General features: G+C 43.9%; 2 protein-coding genes across 2 annotated transcripts; both read left to right on the top strand.

The window, feature by feature from the left end:
• The first annotated feature begins 2,181 nt into the window (after nt 1-2,181).
• On the top strand, nt 2,182-6,024 carry naa10 (N-alpha-acetyltransferase 10, NatA catalytic subuni). Its single transcript, XM_048983057.1, has 8 exons — nt 2,182-2,365; nt 2,824-2,922; nt 3,031-3,089; nt 3,171-3,216; nt 3,342-3,457; nt 4,411-4,455; nt 4,680-4,764; nt 5,569-6,024. Exons 1-8 carry the CDS (start codon nt 2,345-2,347, stop codon nt 5,764-5,766), a joined length of 669 nt encoding a protein of 222 aa, XP_048839014.1. The 5' UTR covers nt 2,182-2,344; the 3' UTR covers nt 5,767-6,024.
• Nucleotides 6,025-11,100: 5,076 nt separating this feature from the next.
• LOC125712704 (NF-kappa-B essential modulator-like) lies at nt 11,101-24,236 on the top strand. The gene is made up of 14 exons (XM_048983062.1): nt 11,101-13,490; nt 13,663-13,904; nt 13,989-14,054; nt 14,381-14,566; nt 14,688-14,782; nt 14,871-14,918; nt 15,278-15,380; nt 19,122-19,237; nt 19,343-19,495; nt 19,972-20,062; nt 20,178-20,321; nt 21,562-21,698; nt 21,834-21,910; nt 23,645-24,236. Exons 1-14 carry the CDS (start codon nt 13,310-13,312, stop codon nt 23,806-23,808), a joined length of 1,803 nt encoding a protein of 600 aa, XP_048839019.1. The 5' UTR covers nt 11,101-13,309; the 3' UTR covers nt 23,809-24,236.
• Nucleotides 24,237-24,491: the final 255 nt, after the last annotated feature.

Genomic DNA, 24,491 nt, shown 5'->3' with positions numbered 1-24,491 from the left:
CCCAATCCGTGGATAATGGCTCACCGTCAACACCCCCCATATAACATGACTTTTCTGTACATGCAGGTGGTAAAGATTTAACTGATAAATTACACACAGGAAGACATTACCCCCAATAAACATATTAAGCGTAAAGTATGTTATAGCAGCATTGTACTACATTGTGGAATGAAAGGGATTCTGTCATTTAGCCTAATTCTCAAGAGATGATGAAGCAATGAACATTATGCTTTTCATACATTTCTTAAATACGTACACTGCGATAAAGCGGCATCAAATGTGATCAGTGTGAATGCTAGAGGAAGATTGTATGAGAGTCCTGCAGGGAAGCTTGGGTATGGGGACAAAGGGAGATGAGTCATGTACTGGGTGTGAGTGGGTGGAGGATTTCACCATGTTACAATACGTTTGAAAAACTTATGAGCGATGAATTTCTGGATTTTTTTTCTCAATGTGGTAAACTGCAGATGACTGAAACTGTGGTTACTAGAACCATGGATACTAGGGTCTCAGTATAGTATGTGTAGCCTTTGGTAGGCGCACTGCAACATCGATTGACATGTCTAACTCTGAAACGTGAGTGTGTCCCTTTGCCTTGGTCACTGTGCTTTCTAAGGTAGCCTCCAGGCTTTTGTGACCTGATATTGGATAAGCGATTGCAAGGTTCAGTAAGGGCATAGTCACAATTACCTAATCGTATACCGTGATATTTTGCTCCAATATTTATTCATAATTTGTGTTACAGTCAGGGCTGGAGTTGTAAATGGATGCATGTGGATGCTGGTGTTAATATTATGCCGGCAGAAAATGACAAAAACTACCCAAATTTTGCTCCCAATAAATTGTTCTGCATAATTTCACTCACATAGGTGAATCTACCTACTACATCAGGGCAGACTTCAGTCCAAAACACAACTTAATCTGGATCACAAATTAATTTGACCCCCAGATGCACTGCTGAAATGAAATTTCACTCTATTTTTGTGAAATGACAATAAAGTGACTTGACTGGATTATGCAAATAAAATATCAATGACCCTTTCAGGAAAATACAAAGTTATTGTGATCTTTCTCTTGCTCATTCATTTTATGCCTCTTTAGTGTACAAATCCCAGAAAGTTTTGGATTGTCCAATAACAGTGAAAAAAAAGCATTTATCTGTTCTGAAACAAAACAACCTGCAGGCAAGGGCAAATGCTATTTGTAATTAATGTTGTACTATGAATTCTTTCACTAATCTTTGTTCTCCCTTGGAAAATGTTATAAAGTCACTGCTCCTAAGAGCTGTTGGACAAAAGTGGTTTTAATGAATGTAACATTCATGTAATATTTTCAAAATATTCAAAGCACTTTACAGAACTAATGGGGAGCCACTTCAACCACCACCACTGTGTGGCCCCCCACCTGGATCATGTGATGGTAATCATTCTGCTCCAGAACATTCACCACACAGTAGCTAAGGTGGTGAAGAAGCAAGTGAGAATTCACCAGTTAGACATAGGGGATGGTTGGGAGGCCATATTTGATAGGGCCACGGTGGGCAATTTTAACCAGGACATCGGGGTACCACCCCTACTCTTTCAAAAGAAGCTCAGGGATCTTTTATGACCTCCTGGAATCAGGACCTTGGTTTTACATCTCATCTGAAGAACGGCGCCATTTTTACCTCACAGTGTCCCTGTCACTGCACTGGGATCTGCACAGACCACAGGATGGGCTAACCAATTGGCCACACCAACACCTTTTCTAGCAGTAACCCACTTTCCTAGTTGGTCATCCAAGTACTGGCCAGGCCTGCTTGGCATCAGATGGATTATCTAGTCTGAAGGTGGTACATGATTCATTGTTAACCATAACGTAGAATAAAACAGGAAAAGGAGATATGTAGGCCTAGTGATGACTAAGGTTTTCTGTTTCAGATGCAAGGTTATTACTGGTTTCACCAATCAGGGTGAACGACTGATAACAAAAGCTGTTGCTCTCGTTTAATTATAAACTGTATTTTGGGGCTTACAGAACAGCAAACCTTAAGAACCTCAAAAAATCTTAGAGATTTTTTCCGGAAACATCGTCAGATCACAAGGAATAGCGAATAGTGATTTTGATTGGGTAATTTTACATTTGCTCAACAAGAAAACAACCTATTGGACATCGTTCTATCACAGGCATCTCCGGCAGTCGTGAGACATCCCGGAAAGGCGGGATATCCGGTTTTTACTATATCCGGTGAAACACACGAGTGTACGGCTGCTAATTATACTTCTGTGGTAATTTAAGTTTACCAAAATAGGATTGTATTATTTACCTACGCTGAGAATAATTACATCTTTTACGCGAAGATAAAATGAATATTCGGAATGCTCGGGTAAGTTCCTGTTGCTATGTTTATGAAACGCATTTAAAGTGACTTGAAAGCCAGATAGCTGGATAAAGAGGACCATGCATCTGAAGTAATATACTTAGTATACACTCTATAATACATTATATATACCACATCATACAAGCACGACCCACATGTTCGGATAGTTTGGCTGTACATTTAAATAACTGGATGAATACGGCCACTCTCTCTTAGCGATATTCTCTAAATAACCGAATAGCTCAGTGTGTGAAGGTTGCCGAGCACCGTTAGCATTCTGCACATTTGGTTCTTTCTTTTATGATTAATTTCTTATTTGTAGAAAGCATCGTTGTTTATGTTAATATGACCGCTTACACTAAGTAGCCGATTGGTTCTTGTACAAATGTCGTTTTTAAGCAGTGATAAGTCGATGGCACCACGTCCAGCCCACTGTCCCTTCACACTGTCTCTTTCTCTCCCAGCCGGAAGACCTGATGAATATGCAGCATTGTAATTTGCTGTGTCTTCCAGAGAATTACCAGATGAAATACTATTTCTATCATGGACTGTCCTGGCCGCAGGTTTGCATTGCATACTTTATCGTATTGTATTTTTTTTCCTCGCCCAGAATAATGGTCTGATCGTGTACATTGAAATGTATTAAAATGTGTACTTTTTCTCATGTTTAGCTTTCCTACATAGCAGAGGATGAGAATGGTAAAATTGTGGGATATGTCTTGGCAAAAATGTAAGTGCATAATCATTAAATCTTCTAAAATGCTCACATTGCTCCCGTTAGCTTCCTCTGAACCTGTCCTGTCTTCCCTAGGGAGGAGGACCCAGACGACGTCCCACACGGGCATATTACTTCACTGGTGGGCCTCAATTTTTGTTATCTTTTAGTTTGATATCAGGTCTCTCAGCTCAGTATGATCTCTGTGTGGGCAGCTGGTTGCTTGTGATGGCTAGGCTAATCCTGCTGTGTGACTACCTCTCTCAGGCAGTGAAGCGTTCTCACAGGCGTCTAGGTTTGGCTCAGAAGCTCATGGATCAGGCCAGCAGAGCCATGATTGAAAATTTCAACGCAAAATATGTCTCTCTGCACGTTCGTAAAAGGTACTGCCCTTGGCCGCAAACCAGCTGTGAAGTTTGTTTTGTTTATGATTTTGTATACAGTTGTTAGATGACGCATCATTCAGATTTCACCAGTTCTTTTACCGCTACTTCAGTAAGTACTGGTGGGTGGTGCTTTTAGAAAAATATTTTTATATGAATATAGTTACTCATATTAAGGAGTCATTCCATTTTAATTTGTTTTAAGGTCTTGTTGGAAAGTTCAAAAAGTGTACTTTTTCATGGTGTCAGATTATGATTTAATGTCTGTTTCTGTTTTCAAGGAAAAGTTGATAAAACGTTGACCTGTTACTTGGTCTCCTTCATGAGATAAACACCCCAAAAGTGTGTTTTTAATGCTATATTTCAGCCTCAAGAAGCATGTGCTGGGAGGGGTAAAATTTGACTTTACTGGGAAGAAAAACAACTCTTTTTGGTGTTTCCAACAAGCTATAGTTGAGCCATGTGGCTGTAATAGTAACAAAATTACAACTCTTTTGAAAATACCCTGAATTATAAATGTTTCTTACCCCTGGAATGGAAAAGGTGCTCTATTTAAAAAAATAAATTAAAAAATCTGAGCCATAAAGGTGTGTGTGAATCGTATGTCATATTTCATCAAAATCAAAAATGATAATGCAAAAACTTTTGGAATTTTGAGTTGGAAAAATGGAATGACCTTTATTTCAACTTGACCACACCTTTAGACAATATACTTAATTATGAATAAGGTGCTTCTGATCGATTGTGAAATATCAGATTTTGTACATATTCTCAGTAAATCTGCAGAGATTGAACGCATCTTAATATACTATATATTAAACTCATTTTTATTGCTGTTATATTCCAGAGGTGGTGCATAAAGTCAGTAGATTACAGCATGTGATATGTAATATACTAATGATGATAATGTTGAACGCGTAAGTAACTCTGTATATCATTTTCTTTTTTGGCAGTAACCGAGCAGCGCTGCATCTGTATTCCAATACACTGAAATTCCAGTGAGTATGAAAGTATTTTATATTCCTGTCCATCCGTCAGACTTCCATGACATTTATCCACTGCATGAATATGGTGAGGCTTGAGCACAGACATAAACCAGAGCACACTCTAGAGCACATCCTTCATCACAGAGCATGCATAGGGGGCCATTTAGTGACCCTAGTTCTCCATGCGTTGCAGTCCTGTAACTGTCCTCATACATAACCCTGTCTCATTTCCACAGGATCAGTGAAGTGGAACCCAAGTACTATGCTGATGGGGAGGATGCTTATGCGATGAAAAGGGATCTAGCTCACATGGCTGGAGAGGTAAACTTTCTCTTTTCTGTGAACTCATGTCAGATGTACCGTGCTTTCCAGGAGATATTGATAAGGAGAACAGATTAAAGTGGATGGCTCTGATCATTTACTGTTCTCTTCAGCAACATCAGAATTAGTTTTTACTGACCAAGTAAGATCATACCCACAAGGAATTTGACTACGGATTTGCTCAAGAATCGCACAAATGGCAATAAGCTTTACTAAAGGGAACCTGTAGCATTAAAAAGTGGGGATTCCTGAATGATTGTGCAGGAAACAGTGTGTAACTTGCAAGTAAGTTTCTATGCCGTTTATAAGTGTAAGGGGCTCGAAGAACCCATCCACCTGCCAACCAGTTACCCTGTGCCAGGTTATTGGGGGACTTTTTAGTATTATTGGGGATCCTATTCAAGGTAGTATAGGGCACAAGGCAGGGAAACACTCTGGTCAAGTTGCCAGAAACACATTATGGGCAATTTAAAGACACCAGTTGACCTAACAACAGTGTCTTTGAACTGGGGAGTACCTAGAGGAGTTTGGGTGAGAGCTGAACTCAGAGATAACATGCAACAAATACTGCTGTAAAGTATGTGCTAGGGATTCTTGGTTATGGTCAGCAATAACGGAAGGGTAATGAAATGTTTGGATGTCTGAATGATAGCAGATTTCTGTCAAAGTCTGATTACCCCAACTCATTGTTTTCTGTAAATGTCAACACAGCCTGACCTTTTGGGTCCTGTCAGTGATCTTTGAGCTTCAGACCCAGTGTGTGCACCTTGGTTATTTTGTCTGCCAATGTCATTTCTCTGCCAGCTTCGGAGGCCAGGAGTTCGAGTGTGGGGCACAGAGAACCCTCCTTCCCAGAGTCTCCCTGCCTCTGGTCAGTCCACAAGCCTGGAGGAACAGGAGAGAGAAGGAGAACGGGACAGTGGGGGCGAGAGCAAGGATATGAGTGAGGTCAGCGAGGCCACAGAGAGCACAGACATCAAAGACTCCTCTTCTGACTCCTAATGGTGGAAGCTTCCCTCAGCTGAGTGGCAGGCCTCCTCTTGTCACATTTTTAACCATTTGTCTAGCATTTGGCTCTTTTTGTGACAGACTCCTTCATTTTGTTCATATACACCAGGACATCTTGTTATTTTTCCTTATCACACAGAATGATGGATAATTTGGAAGATGTGTCGTGAGAATAGATGTTGTTATGGTTTGCCTTATAATTAAAAGTTATCACACATGAGCAGAAACTGAAAAATAAATTAATATAAGAAAGCTTGTCGGTATTTGTTTCAGGTGACTGTGCTAATGACATGACATATAAGGGGTGAACAATATAACGGGAAAACCCCTAACAATATATTAAGAAGTGCCATGCATTACCTTCAGAACAGTTTCTCTTGGAATGCTGTAATGTAATTTTTCAACTATGTGTCCTGCAGTGGTTCTCAATCCTGCTCCTGGCTCCTTTTCATTTCAACCCTACCTTAATTGGGTCCATATGGTCCTTAATAGGCTAATAATGAATGTGGCAGGTTGAAAGCAGTGTGGGTCAGAATGAAAACATTCTGGCAGGGGCTGCAGCAGGAACTGGACTGAGAACCATTGGTGTAGTGGAACATTGAACCATTCATTGAGAAGTATTCAGTTTGACAGGAAGGAGATGGAAATCTACTTTACGCTTGGCCTTAGAAGTCTTAAAGGTTAAATATTTTAAACCTAGAGACAGGTGTAGCCATGGAAGGACATCAGCTCAATCTGGATTTTTACGAAATTACTTTTGTTTAGCTATCTGGATGGGGGGCATCGTAACGTACAGTAGAGTGCACCTGGTTCAGTAAAATGACCTTATTCAGCATTATTTGATTATGAAGTGCAATCCTCAGTCAGAATGAGCAATCAGTCCAAATATAAACCCATTCAGATGTAAGAAAATCGACTCATCAGACTATTACTTTATCTAGTTATTCTGCAGTTCAGGTTCTCTGCTACTTATGGCTGGTTAATCCTGCTGACAGGTTTTCAGCCTAAGATGACTCACTTTTGTAGCTTGGTTTGTATTTCACCTTCTGCAGGTGTACAGTTCTGTCCATCATACACCTCCTTATGAATGTTAATTTAGTTTTCAACTGGACTTACTTGCGACTTATCCAAGATCCATGCTTGCTTCTGTGCATTTGTTAAACAGAGCTTGTGCATCCTGGTTTGTATGAATATGAAGTACGTTTTGTGTGTGTGAGACAGTGCAGACTGGTCATATAGACTAAGTCTAAAGTATTTTATGCTGGGGTTGTTCACAAGTGAGGGAAGAAAGGAGTGGCAGTTCTGTTGTGGTAAAGGGAGAGCTATTGATTTACTAGTTGATCATATTTCCTGTTACCTCGGGTCACGAGCTCCGGGTAGTGACCGAAAGAATAAGATTGCGGTTACCAGTGGCAGAAACGAGTTTCCTTCGTGGTGTCTAGGCTCAGCCTTTGAGATCGGGTTATGAGCTCGGATATTCGGGAGGGGCTCAAAGTGGAGCCGCTGTGCCTCTTCATCTTAAGGAACCAGTTGAGGAGGTTCGGGCTTCTGTCTAGCATGCCTGCTGGATGCCTCCTGGGGAGATGTTTTGGGCATATCCAACCGAAAGGAAACCCCGAGGCATGCCCAGGACATGCTGGAGATATATCTTTTGGCTGACCTGGGAGCGCCTGGGTATCCCCCTTGGAGGAGCTGGAGGAGGACACTGGTGAGAGGGAGGTCTGTGTATGTACACTCGGACTGCTGCCCACACCACCCAGCCCCGGATAATTTGCAGAAGATAAATGGATGGATGTCATGCTGGGCAATGCTAATGGAATGTTGTAACTAAAAAGCACATATGGGATTATGCTCCTTCAACGTGGTTGTGGTTTTTCATTACGTAGTATTATGGCCTTATGTCCTAATGAAAGCATCCATCCTATAGAAGTAAATAGCATTTGGAAGAAAACTAATTTTACACATACTGCTGTGTGGTTTAGTGCAGCTTAGTTATCTACTGATGTTTTACGCAGGGTGTTGTACAATTTATATAGGTTGCTGCATCCACGCACATCTTTATAAAAATAACATTATAATATTGTAAATATAGTATGTACATGGCAATGTGTGGCTCAGCGTGCTAAGCCTCTTTTTGCACTTTTCTACCAACAGAGAACCGGTTCCATTTTTGAAGAGTTCTGTGAATTTCCACCAAAATAAAAACAGGTTCCAAACCAAATAATTGTTTTGCATTGAGAACCAAGAAATTTTTGGAGCCTGAATGGGAACTGTAATGACGCCATGAGTGGGTGTGTACTATTCTACCTACAGGCATGACGCAAACATGGAGACAGTGGTAGAAAATGTACTCAGTTTTCATGCTTAAGTAAAAGTACAGATACAACACCAAAAATGTTACTCAAATGATTAGTGGAATGTGGTTGTTGGATGCTATGCTCTGTTGTGTCCTTGTTTTATCATGTCATTTTTTTGAAATTGTGTGTGGGGAATGCTATTGCATGTCAGCTTTTTAGTAACAACAGCAAAAAGCACATCAGCTACATTCAGAAAACATTATAAAATGAATAACAAAATAAATATCCACCCATCCAGCCATCTTCTGTCTGCATACCCTAGCCAAGGTTGCAAATATCAGACAATTTATATGTCGTGTCGGGACAAGGATCACGATCCACTTACAGCTTACAAACACAGAAACTTTGTTTTACACTGGACTCACAGGAACAAGAAAGAAAACGGACCATGAGGGGTCTAAACAAAGAAGGCAAGTAGACAACGAAAAACTAAGGCTAGAAGTAACACTCAAGGAAACGCAATGGAATTACATGGGCTAGAAAGAGGGTAAACAGCAAGACATTGAAGGTAAAGAGCAAACGTGAAAGGAACACATTCACCTTCAACACGTATATCCAAAATGATCAACAGAGGAACAGGGTAAGGGCAGGCACATATATACAGAGACAATGAGGCCAGACAAAGGACAGGTGTGGACCATACTGCATTCACATACTAGGGGCGCTAAAGGGAACAAGTGAAGGTAATTAACAAGCACCACGGACTCAAACACTAGGGACAAGGGTAACAGAACATGACTACAAGACTAGACACAAGGGATAACTAAGAACAAAGGCACAAAGGCAAGAACCAATACAAAAACCCATGTACACAACAATGTAAGAAATATGGGACACCTGATGACCAAAATCCATCAAACCCACAACAGTAGGAAAGCACAGTAGGGAATTCACAAGTTCAGCCCTTTCAGGGAAACTGAGAGGACTATGAAAGGTGCTTAACCCAGGGAAACACCAAGGACAGAACAGCATGGCCAGTGACACCTGCTAGCCAAATGAAGAAACAATAGACAGAACCGATCCTGATATAATGCTTAAGGTTTGAGATGAGGTTTAAGATGTACAAATAGGTGGATGACAGTGTTGATCGTGTGTTTTTTTTTCGCTCGAATGCAGCCCAAGAATGAGGTAAAACCAGAAAAGAATGCAGGGTGGAAAAGCCTGATTCATTCCACTGTGGGTGGAAACCAGGACCAAGAATGTTTAACATGGTCATTGCAAGGTGACAGATAGTGCTGATTACAGGGCTGAAAAGTAATGATACAACATAATGGGACCCCATGTCTCTATGATTTACAGTAATCAAATGAGGGAATATTAATATTTTAAGTGTTGAGCATGAGCACAGGAGCAGGCACAGGCTGCACTGCTGACTTTCTGTTTTATATGTCCCAGTGTGAGGATCTTCTCATATCTGACTGTCTGTTGCTTTTTTTATGTTTTTTAGCTGTAGTGGTGGAAAGCTTCAACAATCTCCATGGTGAGTGGGCTCCAGTAGCACTGTAATTCCAGCAAATCATACTAAGCTGTATGTATATAGTGCAACTTCAAACTCAGAACTTTTACTTTTCAGCTGGAGCGTAACTTCTGTCTGTATGCCATCTTCTGATATCATGACGATATATCTTGGGTCCAAAGGACCTCATTACTGATGTCTTTGAGAGGTATGGTTGTCTTGTCATTGTATATTTCATACTCGGCTTACTATGTTAGAAGATCTAGCCCAGATTGCAGATCAGGCAGAAGCAGTTAAACAGATACCTTTAAGTGTGGCCAGGATGCTGAAGCTTTACTTATGAAGGTTAGAGAAGTCTTTCTTCCCTAAGGTGAGCTTTATCCTGATCATGGGATGTGTTTGTGTTACATTAACACAAAAAGACTGGGTAACACTTTACATTGAGTGCACCATCAAAATGCATTCATAGAACATTCATAAGCAACATGTAAGTATACCTTAACATCCTGTTATACCTTAACAGCTTTATTATATATTAACGAGCATAATACAATTATGTTTATGTTTGTTATTAATGTATATTAAAGGTGTAATTTCATTATTTATCCACACTTTTCCCTATTTTATTCATTTGCCTAATTTTTTATTGTAGCTGTAATACTGTAAACTGAAGTGAGAAAGAGGGATTACCGACATCCCACCGACCCTTACGCTTTAGCACAAGGCCACTGTAGCTGCAGCCAGAGAAAGAAATATTCCTGGTGGTAGAACAGGTGTCGTCTCTGTACAAATTTAAGGAAACAACACCCAGTAACATAAGTGGACTTGAAATGTGTTTTGTACGGTTTTTAACTTTCGCGCGGTCAGGATTTGTCATTGGTTAACATTCGGGTCAATTAATATGCAATCCGGTGTTACCGCAGTATATCCCATGGCGTGTACGCGATTTCTATGGCTAACTCGCTACCTTTATTCCAGCTTGCTGGGCAGCTGAACAGCTTACGTGAGCTGTGTTACAGAATCCCCTCTCTATTTAATTCAGTTTTATTTACTAGCATTGTCGTTATATTACATCCAGATCAACAAAGCCAAATTATTGGGTGACATACTGCAGCAAGAGGCAGAGAAATCAGAAACCAACGGCAACCGCCCGCTCTTCTTCCGCATTGGGTTGCACTATGTCTGCCTAGAATTTAAAGTGCAAGTTCACTAAATGAAGACGAAAAACATAAGAAATGAAAAGCGAATGAAGAAAAACATAACTGAAAAGCAGTTAAATCATGCTACATAGAAGCATTTATCTAGTGCTTAGCAAAGCAATTTACCGGTAACAAATTCTCTGGGGTTATTCGTCCATTTTCATGTCTTTAAGTCACGGTTTAATGTTTGTTTCACGATTAACAGTAGACCTTACAACAGACTTATACTTTAAACTTACATCAGTTAGTCAACTGTTTCCTTCAGTGTCGTTACTATTTTTTGCTATATACATTTTTTGACATTTTAAAGTTGAGAGTATAATTTAATTGTGTGTCGTTAGGCGTAACTCGGACGCTGTCACTAAAAACTGAGGTAAAATGAACAAAGCTACCTTGTTAATGTAGCCAAGCTACATATAAAACAAAAAACAAACAGACAATCTATGATCACTCAATCAGTTTCCACCATTTGGGTTTCGTTTTATTCAGTCATCGCCCCTGGAATGAAACTGCTGGCGTAAAACTGCGGCTCTGCTCACAGATATTATTGGTTGGGATCACAAGGGGTGCGGTTAACTGGAACTGGGTTGGAAATTGCATACGCGCTAAAGCATGGATAGTGTTTCCATGCATACATACTGTACATATTACACTATCGGTTAAGTAAGTAGGCTTCTAACGAAATTTACTACGTACTGTTGGATGGTTAACTGATGGAGTTCAATACATGAAAGAGGTGTGTGAATAAAAGCATATAGAGATCTAACTGGGGAATAATCAAGGTCAGTCGTGTCTCATACATGCACCATTCTCTTTTGTCCACTCCCAATCATAACCCGGTTCTATGGGAGGGGTGTTTCTCCAGACGTCACTTCCCCGATCAACAGGATGCGTATTTTAGCAACAGGTTGAAGCTCATCAGAAGATCTCAAATCAGTTGTTTTTTTATTTTGGGGTACTGGACATTTCTGCCAGTGCCGCGTTCGCATGGTCAAGATAAGGATTCTGTCACAGACATTTGGCCAGATTTTTCAGAACACTTAGCGATTCCTTAGTTCCATAATTATTTGTCCATACTGCTGTGAGTACACATGGAGCCCCAGCAGAGTACTACCTGACATTTTCTCTTTGTGTCCGACTATTCCCGAGAGCTGTACAATCACGTCGGAATTCTTATCTTTTTGTTTATCAATTACTTTTATATTCCTGTATATTCGTTCCCAAAATCCACATCGGATGATTTACAGCGAGGGTTGCCTGAGTGGATACAGCTCCGTCTCGCCTCACATGGTTGTACGTTGGATCGTACCGACAAAAATCCAATATCAGTATATAGCTTTAGTAAAAAAAATAGGTAAATTGCTTTACTGCACAGTAGATAAGTGCTGCTATGTAGCATGATTTCAGTTAATCGCTTTTCATTTCTTATGTTTTTCATCTTCATTTAGTGAACTTGTACTTTAAATTCTAGGTAGACATAGTACAACCCAATGCGGAAGAAGAGCGGGCGGTTGCCGTTGGTTTCTGATTTCTCTGCCTCTTGTTGCAGTATGTCACCCAATAATTTGGCTCTGTTGATTTGGATGTAATATAACGACAATGCTAGTAAAGAAGACTGGACTAAACTAAGAGGGGATCCTGCAACACAGCTCACGTAAGCTGTTCAGCTGCCCAGCAAGCTGGAATAAAGGTAGCAAGTTAGCTATTTGGGGACTAGCTGGTGACTGTAATGGTTATGCCATAAACCGCGTGTGTTTTTACTCACTTGTAACAATGTAGCAAATAAAAAAATCATATTCATTAGTCAAAATCCCAGTGATTGTCGCTTTGTTTAAAATGGCCGATTTTTTAAATCATTTTCTTTCGGTAACATGAAGTCATTTAGCTGAATTTGTTAATGTGAGGAAATTTAATAGAAATGGTTAATGTAAGAAATATGTACAGGAGTGGTTCCGCTGCACTTAATATAACACGGGCAAATGAATAGAGGCGAAATTAAAAATCATATAACGAAACGGTGTCGGAAAACGGTTGCAGATGGAGCATGTGATGACATGAGTGTAACCTTTTTGGTAAAAACTAATCGATCATTAGCGTACCATTCATATATTAAAAATGTTAATATAACAAGATTTATACTGAAACATTCAATTTGATAACAATCGTTAAAGCTAATCATATCTATTCCAGTAAAATGTTCATTAAAATGGGTTTTCTTTTTATGCTGTACCTAATATTGTTATTTTTCTATGTTACTATCAGGTGCTGGAATTATGGACAAAAATGCATGCCTGACACTAAGTTCATTTCACTAAAGACATGAGTATGTATTTATTGTTGGTGAGGAAAATACTACCTGCTCATTAGACTACTGTGAATACCAGTAATTTTTAGCTTCGGGTGGCAGGTAAATATGTCATAATAAAGATGGTTGATCTGGGGGTTACGTATGTGAAAGGAATTCGGCAGTTAGCTAAATGTCTGTGAATGACTTTGGCTCACAATCGCTCTGAATCACCCAGGTGATGGTTCAGCCCCAGGGTCCCTTGGGCAGTGTGTTGCAGTGGGACATGGCTGGAAGAGAGGTGCTGGGATCCAGCAGCCAGGAGTCGCTTGAGACAGCCTCCCAGGGGTCTGCTGGAGTCCCGGAGCTAGCTGACAGTGATGTGGTACAGAGACTTCTGGGAGACAATCAGAAGCTGAGAGGTGATCAGTTTGTGTAATTGAATGCAGTTGAATTTCTGCTTTGACCACAGCTGACTCCGTGGCACAGTATGCATAGAAGTGTGAAGCTGTATTGATTTACAGTCAGACACACCCGGGAGTCTACTGCTAATGCATGGTTTCTTTCTTTCTTTCTTTTCTTTCTTTCTTTCAGATGCATTGAGGAGTAGTAACGTAGCTCTGAGGGAGAGATGTGATGAAATCAAGGAATGGCAACAGAGGCTGAGGGCAGAGAAGAACATCCTGGGTCATCGGTTCCAAGAGGCGAAGAACTTAGTGGAGAGGCTGGTGCGGGAAAACCAGGCGCTCCAGGATCAGCTCCGGCTCATGAGCCAAAGGAAAGATGAGGAGCAGAGTGTTCCTCAAGGGGGGAAGCAGTTCCAGAACTGTCATGAGGTCAACAATGCACGCCAGAATCTCACGTAGGACTGTGTTATTTTTTTGTGTTACTTTCTCCTTGAATATCCATGTGCGTTTCAGCCATCAGAGGGAGAAGAGGGAGAAGAGGCGAGGAAAGGGCAGAAGCAGACTGGTCCCCAGAGCTTGGTAAGTGCTCGGTGTTACTAAACATTCATATCCTTTGTGTCAATCTGTGTGTGCCGGTTTTGCACTAATCTCATCCTTTAATTCTGTAGTTAGCGCCATGCTTTGTATTTGTCACCAGAATTTTGTTGTGTGATTCTTGCCGCCTTTCCTGCCTTTAACTACTCCGTATGGGTATATAAGAGCCGCCCCTTATTGCATAGCACAAACGTCCCTTTGTGTGATTAGGATTGGTATGCAGCTTGCTTGTGTGTTTTTGTGTTTCTAATAGTTTTCTCACCCAGCCACTTTGTCACCATTATGCCATTCTTTTCATTTCTATGCCTCAGCCCATGGAAGGGGGGAACGAGGTCCTGAAGCTGCTGAGGAACCACAAGGAGAAACTGGAGGAGCGTATGCGAGAGCTGAAGTGCCGGAACGAGACGCTGCTGAAGGAGATAGAGGAGGGGCAAAATGAAATGAAGAATCTGCGCGCTGCCAATGCTCAGCTGCAGTCAAGGCTTTCTCAGGTGAAGGTGGGTTTTTTGCATGCATGTCTTGGGTATAAACATTGCATAGCTATAGTCACGACTCCATGCATGCAGCCGTCCCCCAGAACATCCTCACAGCTGCAGCCCCTGTCTTCGTTCCTCACAGGGCTGTGGGGTTACACAGGAGACCCTGGTCTGCTGTGATGCACAGGTGACCAACGCTCACAGCCTGCCTGGACCCACAGTGCCTGTGACTCCAAGGTGGGGCTGAGTGTATCTGGTCATGCTGGATCTATACTATTTCTGCATTGTCTTGTTCACATGTGCTTTCTCTGGCTCTCCTCTGCAGTACCCAGCTAGTTCAACTCTCCAAACAGCTGCAGGCAACACAGAATAGGTATGCAAAAAACACTACCTGCATGAATGCTTATGTTATGGAATACATGTGGGATTTGTTTCGGTGTACTTGTCGGAGATACAGCAGAACCTTAGTTGAGCATTGTTTTTATGGTGCAAAATGTTCCATGGCTATTTAGTCAAATGTAGCAGGACCATGAATAACAGAGTGAGTCTGAATAATATGTGGTGAGAGCTCTGTGTGCCACATTCAGTAATCTGTGATCTTGGGCTGTGCAGGTGGTTTGTTCTGCTTACACAAGGTTCCCTTTATGTGTCTTATGGTGCACTTGCGTCTGCATTTCTGTTGATTTGTTCTGTGGTCTCTTCATGTCTGGTGTCTTATTGATTGTACCAAAGGTATAAGGAGCTGCAGGAGAAACTGGATTCTCTTCAGAAGACAAGTTTTCAACAAGACAAAAGTGAAATGCTCCTGAAGCAGAGGGAAAATGAATGTGCACAGGTACATTTGTGGCTCTCACACATACAAACGGAAGGAATAGGCCTGCCGTAGGCATGGTTGGTAAAGCAAAGCTTTGTAAGCTGATGACTGATTTCCTAGCCTCCAGAAAGGGCTTGGTGCTCCTTTCAGCAAAGGTACTTAATCCAAATTTCTTCATTAAAACATCAAACGGATCACATGAAATGGATCACAAATTCACAGTGGCACAAAGCTGAGGGCTATGTACTGCAGAGCAAGTTTTACGTACCTGGGATCTCCTCCCGATTAGACATACCTAAAGTACCTCCACATTTATTTTTGTATAGCGCATTTCCACAACATTACCTTGTCTCAAAGCGCTTTACATTGTTCCTGCCCAAAGCACCAAGTGATCAAGCCAGAGGTGACAGTGGCAAGGAAAACCTCCCTAGAAGGAAGAAACCTTGTGAGGAACCAGAGTTTGAAGGGGGAGCCCATCCTCCGGGGGCTGGCAGAGGAAATCAAATGAACATCAAAATCCTAATTTAAGATTTTTTTGGATTTTTGGATTTGAGTCTAAATGTGTAGGGCAGGCAGGTAATGGGAAGCAGGTGATGGTGCTGCTTCTGACGGCAAGATGATCAATGTAAGCATAGGTTCCACTACTCATTCCAGGCAGGCTGGAAGGGCATCACAGCTAGAGGGGGCGTGGCAGGCAGCAGGGCATACAGGAGAGACATCACAAGCAGGAAGGTGGGCAGGCCGGAAGGGCATCACAGCTAGAGGGGGCGTCGTAGGCAGCAGGGCGCACAGGAGAGACATCACAAGCAGGAAGGTGGGCAGGCCGGAAGGGCATCATACCTAGAGGGGGCGTGGCAGGCAGCAGGGCGCACAGGAGAGACATCACAAGCAGGAAGGTGGGCAGGCCGGAAGGGCATCATAGCTAGAGGGGGCGTGGCAGGCAGCAGGGCGTACAGGAGAGACATCACAAGCAGGAAGGTGGGCAGGCCGGAAGGGCATCACAGCTAGAGGGGGCGTGGCAGGCAGCAGGGCGTACAGGAGAGACATCACAAGCAGGAAGGTGGGCAGGCCGGAAGGGCATCATAGCTAGAGGGGGCGTGGCAGGCAGCAGGGCGTACAGGAGAGACATCACAAGCAGGAAGGTGGGCAGGCCGGAAGGGCATCACAGCTAGAGGGGGCGTGGCAGGCAGCAGGGCGTACAGGAGAGACATCACAAGCAGGAAGGTGGGCAGGCCGGAAGGGCATCATAGCTAGAGGGGGCGTGGCAGGCAGCAGGGCGTACAGGAGAGACATCACAAGCAGGAAGGTGGGCAGGCCGGAAGGGCATCACAGCTAGAGGGGGCGTGGCAGGCAGCAGGGCGTACAGGAGAGACATCACAAGCAGGAAGGTGGGCAGGCCGGAAGGGCATCATAGCTAGAGGGGGCGTGGCAGGCAGCAGGGCGTACAGGAGAGACATCACAAGCAGGAAGGTGGGCAGGCCGGAAGGGCATCATAGCTAGAGGGGGCGTGGCAGGCAGCAGGGCATACAGGAGAGACATCACAAGCAGGAAGGTGGGCAGGCCGGAAGGGCATCACAGCTAGAGGGGGCATGGCAGGCAGCAGGGCGTACAGGAGAGACATCACAAGCAGCAAGGTGGGCAGGCCGGAAGGGCATCATAGCTAGAGGGGGCGTGGCATGCAGCAGGGCGTACAGGAGAGACATCACAAGCAGGAAGGTGGGCAGGCCGGAAGGGCATCACAGCTAGAGGGGGCGTGGCATGCAGCAGGGCGTACAGGAGAGACATCACAAGCAGGAAGGTGGGCAGGCCGGAAGGGCATCACAGCTAGAGGGGGCGTGGCAGGCAGCAGGGCGTACAGGAGAGACATCACAAGCAGGAAGGTGGGCAGGCCGGAAGGGCATCACAGCTAGAGGGGGCATGGCAGGCAGCAGGGCGTACAGGAGAGACATCACAAGCAGGAAGGTGGGCAGGCCGGAAGGGCATCACAGCTAGAGGGGGCGTGGCAGGCAGCAGGGCGCACAGGAGAGACATCACAAGCAGGAAGGTGGGTAGGCCGGAAGGGCATCCCAGCTAGAGGGGGCGTGGCAGGCAGCAGGGCGTACAGGAGAGACATCACAAGCAGGAAGGTGGGCAGGCCGGAAGGGCATCATAGCTAGAGGGGGCGTGGCAGGCAGCAGGGCATACAGGAGAGACATCACAAGCAGGAAGGTGGGCAGGCCGGAAGGGCATCATAGCTAGAGGGGGCGTGGCAGGCAGCAGGGCGTACAGGAGAGACATCACAAGCAGGAAGGTGGGCAGGCCGGAAGGGCATCATAGCTAGAGGGGTGGCGTGGCAGGCAGCAGGGCGTACAGGAGAGACATCACAAGCAGGAAGGTGGGCAGGCCGGAAGGGCATCACAGCTAGAGGGGGCGTGGCAGGCAGCAGGGCGTACAGGAGAGACATCACAAGCAGGAAGGTGGGCAGGCCGGAAGGGCATCACAGCTAGAGGGGGCGTCGTAGGCAATAGGGTGATTTTTTAAGTCTCTAGGCAGCTCAGCCCCAGGAGGACTAAAGGGGATAAAAGTGCATAAAAACAAGTAGGGGAGACTAGAGGCAGTGCAAACAGTTAGGTGAGTGCAGTATGTAAGCCCCGGCAGATATGGCTATGGCAGCATAAGTAGGAGGGAGAGGCAGGTGGGAATGCAGACATGGGGAGTCCCTGAACATCAGCACTCCAATCCACAAGGGGGTGTGAAGTTAGAGTGACAGCACTGGCAGTTCAATTCATCCATAGAAAATTGCTCCGATCCCCACCCAGCTCTACACCTCACACTATAGGTCTAACCAGGGAGTGAGCAGTTAGCTTAGAGCTAGAACTAGAGTCCCTATAAGCTAGACCAGGGATGGCCAATCTTATCCACAAAGGGCCGGTGTGTGTGCGGGTTTTCGGTGCAACTCCCTAATTAGATTACTAATTAAAGAACTGATTGGCTAAAGAGTCCTCACACCTGGGTTTGAACAGCTGACCTTCAGGTTATCCCAAAAACCTGCATAAACAAGTGTTTGTGGTTGGACTCTCCGAGAAATACCTCGTTGTCATTTCCAGGGGCGTTGCTAGACATTTTGGGCCCCATGACCAATCAAGAACAATCAAGACCAGTCCAGACCAATCAAGTTATTTTCCAAATTTACTAGGCCCTCTGTCACTCAGGGGCCTTTGGAATCGTCCTAACTTTCCCCCCGCCTTACGGCACCTCTGGTCATTCTGACAGCATGTTTTCTAATTTATACATTACGTAACAATAATACTTCTGCAGGAATAACTGAATCGGACCATCCTTTGTTTGTGGACCACTGCTGACAATGTGATGTTAGAGATGTCCATCCATCCATCCATTTTCCAAACCGCTTATTCTACTGGGTCGCGGGGGGTCCGGAGCATTTCCCGGAAGCAATGGGCACGAGGCAGGGAACAACCCAGGATGGGGGGGCCAGCCCATCGCAGGGCACACTCACACACCATTCACTCACACATGCACTCCTATGGGCAATTTAGCAATTCCAATTAGCCTCAGCATGTTTTTGGACTGTGGGGGGAAACCGGAGTACCCAGAGGAAACCCCACGGCGACATGGGGAGAACATGCAAACTCCACACACATGTGACCCAGGCGGAGACTCGAACCCGGGTCCCAGAGGTGTTAGGCAACAGTAATAACCACTGCACCACCATGCTGCCCCATGTTAGAGATGTATCAGTCATATTTTTGTTGTGTGCTGCAGCTGACCAAGGACTGTGAAATGCTGAAGGCCCAGGTGACCTCACTGCTGGGGGAGCTCCATGAGAAGCAGAGCTGCCTGGAGAAGAGCGAAGAAGACAGAGCACGGGTGGAAGAGAAGTATGTCCGCCTCTCCGCCTGTGCACCGGTGTCTATACTGTACATGGTTTGTGTGCCAGCCCAACTGCATATCAAACCGCAGTGCCCCTGTCATTTGTGCTCCAGGTTGAACCGGGTCCAGGAGGCCCTGCAAAATGTGGAGAGGGAGTCAAAGCAGATGAAGAGCCAGTACAGCGTGACTGTAGACACACTTCGGTTGCAGACACAGAACCTGGAGATGGCGCTGAAGGCAGAAAGACAGGTTCTCACCGAGGACAAGTGAGTGGTCCTTAGCCCCCATGCTTGCCTAAATCATTAGGCATAAGACATTATTTTCTGCATTTGAAAGTAGTATTAATAGTAAATAATAGTTTTGCTGGTTTTTCCACACTGTAACTATTACAGTAGCTATTCATATGCACTGTATCAGGGAACACCTTAGACTCAAACCCACAATCTTTCGTTAGCCATCCTAAGACCCGAAGCACTTTAATACACATAACACATGGTTCTTTAGGTTATTCTGTGGTCTCCTTAGCTATGCACTTCTAAATCATGAACTAAAGACATAAAGTGTCCTTAGCATGAAACATTCTTAGTTCTGGGTCTGCATGAGGATAAACATAAATATACTGATATTATTTATATTAAACACATTTTTGAAATAGTGCTGATTTGAAATAGTTCAGATTCAGTTTATTTCACGTTACATTTCTGAAGGTACGACGTCTTCCCCTTTCACCTTTATCTTGCAGGAGAAAGCTGGCCCAGCTACAGCATGCCTACACTCAGCTGTACCAGGACTATGACTCCAAGCTTAAGAGCGAGAGCCAGGCCAAACAGAGGGTGTGCTTTGCTGGCCATCTATGCACTGTTGGTTACTAGGTGACACCCTTAAGCACAGTGTGCATGCTGGGATCTCCTGCATGTGTCACTGGAGCTATTTCTGCTTGTGTGTCAGGATGGTGAGCTGGAAGACTTGGCCAGAAGGCTGGTGGAAGCAGAGCAGGCTCTGGCTTTGAAGCAGGACCTCATCGACAAACTGAAAGAGGAGGTGGAGCAGCAGAAAGGGACACTGGAGACCGTACCCGTTCTCACTGCACAGGTACCATACCATACGCCACTCATGAGATTGTCTGCACTGCACAGGTACCATACCATACACCAATCATGAGATTGTCTGCACTGCACAGGTACCATACCATACACCACTCATGAGATTGTCTGCACTGCACAGGTACCATAAGAATACACCACTCATGAGATTGTCTGCACTGCACAGGTACCATACCATACGCCACTCATGAGATTGTCTGCACTGCACAGGTACCATACCATACGCCACTCATGAGATTGTCTGCACTGCACATTATAGGTTCATAACAAATTTAAACAGAAGTTTAATATCATATACTAGGCGTCACATTTTCTGTAGTAGTACTCTTCTCCAAACATCCACCTGATCTTCTAATCGCTTATCCTCACCAGAGTCATGAGGTTCCTGAAGCCTCTACTGGCCAGCATTAAGCACAAGGCTTGATGGGATGTGTTATCCAAACACAGTATTTGTAATCATCCTCATGAGTAGTAGAACATGTGCTTACATGTTTGGTTTTGTAATATGACTATCACGGTTAGCATTTAGCAATCATTTAAGCTACCATTTCATATTACATGGGATTAATAATGGGAAAGTAAACCAGAAGTGACTAAAATGGTCTGTTTATGTGAAAATGACAATATTGGAATGTTGTTTTAAGAAGTTACATTGATGAAGATAATCCAAAATATACTGGGTGAGAAATGGTATTGGAAAAAATTAGAATACAGTGACCTACCGCAGAAGTTACGTTCCAGACCCATCAGTGATAGGTAAAAATCCGTGATATAGAAACACCATATAAATAAACATTTTTTTATAGTTTAAGCTTTAAATCGTAAGGAAAAAAATCCGAGATATAGCAGGGGTGCGATAGCTGAACCGCAATGAAGCGGAGGGATCACTATATATTGAGACCTCATCAAATCCTCTTCAGTATGTTCAGTATCCAGAGCAAGGGTGAATCTTTGCATGGAGTAACACACAAATGTGAACATTAATCCGGGGATTGCAAGACGCTGGCAGAGGAACGCAAGATGATTTCCGGAGTATATTCATCAAGATTTACATTTTAACTGTAATCGCAACTGGTCGATTGCAATAAATGTACCCCGATCAGCGAAATGAGGGGGGGAAATGCGGGTCGTGATTCTCTGGGGGTCATGGAGTGAAAAGTTTGGAAACTCATATATTAGTTATGTATTATTTTAGTAATCATTTTTTTTCCCCACTGTCTTTACCCCAGGCAGAGATTTACAAAGCAGATTTCCTGGCAGAGAGGGAAGCCAGGGAAAAGCTGCACCAATGTAAGGAAGAGCTTCAGGACAAGCTGAACCGCACTCTGGCTGAAATGGACAGGCTCCGGCTAGAAGGCACCTCACGGTAAGGGTTACCCCCCCCCCCCCCCCCTGGTTTCAGTATTCAAAAGAGAATGACGTGAGACACTGTCACCATGTCCTCCAAAATCCAGTGATGCTGGTGCTGCCTTACATGGCCCCACCCCGTCATGTCTTTCAGTGCTAGGATGGAGGAGATGCAACAGAGGCACATAGAGGATTACCGGGCAGCTCATACTCTCCTCCCGCCCATGTCAGGTAACGACAGACACCATTCTAGTCTCCAAGCGATACGTGCAGAAGAATTTCAGAAACATTTATTAAATAATGAAAAAACGCGTATCAGGATAAACGTCTAAGGGAAAAGAAGACATGTTTGTCAGTTGACTGCAGTGTCAAGCCTGAGGTACAAAGAGAAAAGAAACCAAATATTTTGGGTGTTCTGGAAGTGAGGGGAGAGGGCCAGATGAAGAAGCCTTGAGCCCCACGTGCCCATGTAGCTGTGAGCCGATTAGCCCAGTAATCACCAGGAAGCACACACACCTGTGCACTGACTCCACCCTGTGGGAAAAGGAAAAAATCAATAGGGTGGGACAGGGTGGGTCATCATAAAATCATTGCAACAAACAAACAAACAAATAAATTTATTTTTGTATAGCGCAGTATCACGACATAACTTCGTCTCAAAGCGCTTTACAGCATCTGCACCCAAAGCCCCCAGTGAGTAAGCCAAAGGCGACAGTGGCAAGGAAAAACTCCCAGGAAGGAAGAAACCTTGGGAGGGACCAGACTCAAAGGGGGAGCCCATCCTCCAGGGGCCAGCAGGGATAGTCAAATAAGAGAGATGGTTAAGTGCCAAGTCACACTGTCCCAATCATAAGATGTGGAAGATGACACGGGCTGAACGGCGAGCTGGATGCAGGGACGTCATTGGTAGTGGCGATGTCACATGTAGCAGGGTATGCTGGACATCTTGGTAGATTGAGGTCTCCAGGCAGCACCCCCCAGGAGGAGTAGGGGAAATAAAATGTACAATTAGTTAAAGTAGAGGAGGCTATAGGCAGTGCTAACAGTTAGGTGAGTGCAATATGAAGTGCAAAGTGCAAGCTCCGGCAGATATGGCAATGGCAGCATAAGTAGGAGGGAGAGGCAAGTGGGAATGCAGGCATGGGGAGTCCCTGAAATGTCAGCACTCCAGTTCCACAAGGGATTGTGAAGCTAGAGTGACAGCACTGACAGTTCAGTTTATCTAAAGCCAATGGCACCGATCCCCACCCAGCTCTACACCTCATACTATAGGTCTGACTGGGAGTGAGGAGTTGGCTAGAGCTGGAACTAGTGTCCCTATACGCTAAACTAAACAGGTGTGTTTTTAGTCTTGACTTGAATATTGAGAGTGAGCCTGAAACCCGCACATCCGGTGGAAGACCATTCCACAGCTGAGGAGCTCTGTAGGAGAAAGCTCTGCAGCCTGCCGTAGCTCTTTCTACTTTAGGCACTAACAGATATCCCATGGCTTGAGAGCGAAGCAAGCGTGGAGGGTTGTATGTGGTCAGCAGGTCACTAAGGTATTCTGGTGCATGGCCATTCAGTGCTTTATAGGTTAATAGCAGCATTTTATAGTGAATTCGAGACTTGGCAGCCAATGAAGAGAGGATAAGACCGGTGTAATACGATCAAATTTTTTAGTGTTTGTTAGAACTCTGGCTGCAGCATTCTGTGCCAACTGAAATTTATTGCCTGTTTTGTTTTAAGCAAGCATCTAGATAGAGCAGGAGTACAATGTATGGTGTTCATTGGAGCCAGTCTACATTTAGTCTATGAACATTCCACATGTTCAACTTTTACTTCAAAACCAAATTGGCATTTACACCTTCTCCATGCAGGGCAGTAACTGAGAATCTCAGACTAGACCCTCAGATAGTGGCTTTCTTATAAACGTGTGTTAGTTTTGGCCTGTAAGTAATACATTCAGCTTTGTTCCGCACACAGGAGGATTTCCCGGGGCCACCATCCCCTTCAGCCCCGCCCAGCCCCCCTCCTTTCGAATGCAGAATCTCTCTGAAGAGCTGCCTGATTACCGCTGCCCAAAATGCCAGTACCAGGCACCAGATATGGATACCCTGCAGATCCATGTGACAGACTGTATTGACTGAGCTTGGAAAGAAGGACGCAAGGCTATTTCAGCCAGGCAGGAAGAATTGATATTGAGCAGGGATGCACTTTGAATGGGATAACTGTCATATGCTTAAAATATGATGTAGTGTGATAGAATTGTAGCTAGATATACAGTTTGACAATATAGTGAAAGAGAAGAAAAGTAAATGCCTCATGTGGAGATCACCAAATGTTTTAATGTATTAATTCCGACCTATTATTGCCAGTTTGAAATGATAGAAACACTGACTTTGCTGTGAGCAGCATTGCACTAGATTTGTTGGTGTTTTTTAACTCGTCGTGTTTGTTTCCCAGTATGCATGTGCACTTTGTCTCAGAGCCTTGTGTGTATATAGGTTGTTCTCCAGAGGATGTGTACATTGATGTAATAGAAACAAATAATAAAATATGGTATCCTGCAAAAAAATGTCACACTTGTGTTGTATATTGTCGGAACACAGATTTTATTATGTTCTTAATAGTAGAAAGGCAAGAAATTAGTACCTCATGGATTACAGTGTTGAATGGAAAGTGTTTTACACAGCTGAAAAAAATCATGATAAATTTTAATTTGGTCCCTGATCTCTGATTAGATTGTCTTCCTTCTAGGAGTGTCGTACTTATGAAATTATACTTGAATGTGTTACAAATTTAAGGTTGACTGATTACTGGAGAATAAAAA

This window comes from Brienomyrus brachyistius, chromosome 18, assembly GCF_023856365.1.
Source record: "Brienomyrus brachyistius isolate T26 chromosome 18, BBRACH_0.4, whole genome shotgun sequence".
NCBI lineage: Eukaryota > Metazoa > Chordata > Actinopteri > Osteoglossiformes > Mormyridae > Brienomyrus > Brienomyrus brachyistius.
Note: the sequence above shows the minus strand (reverse complement) of the source record. Positions and strands in the feature narration are given on the sequence as shown.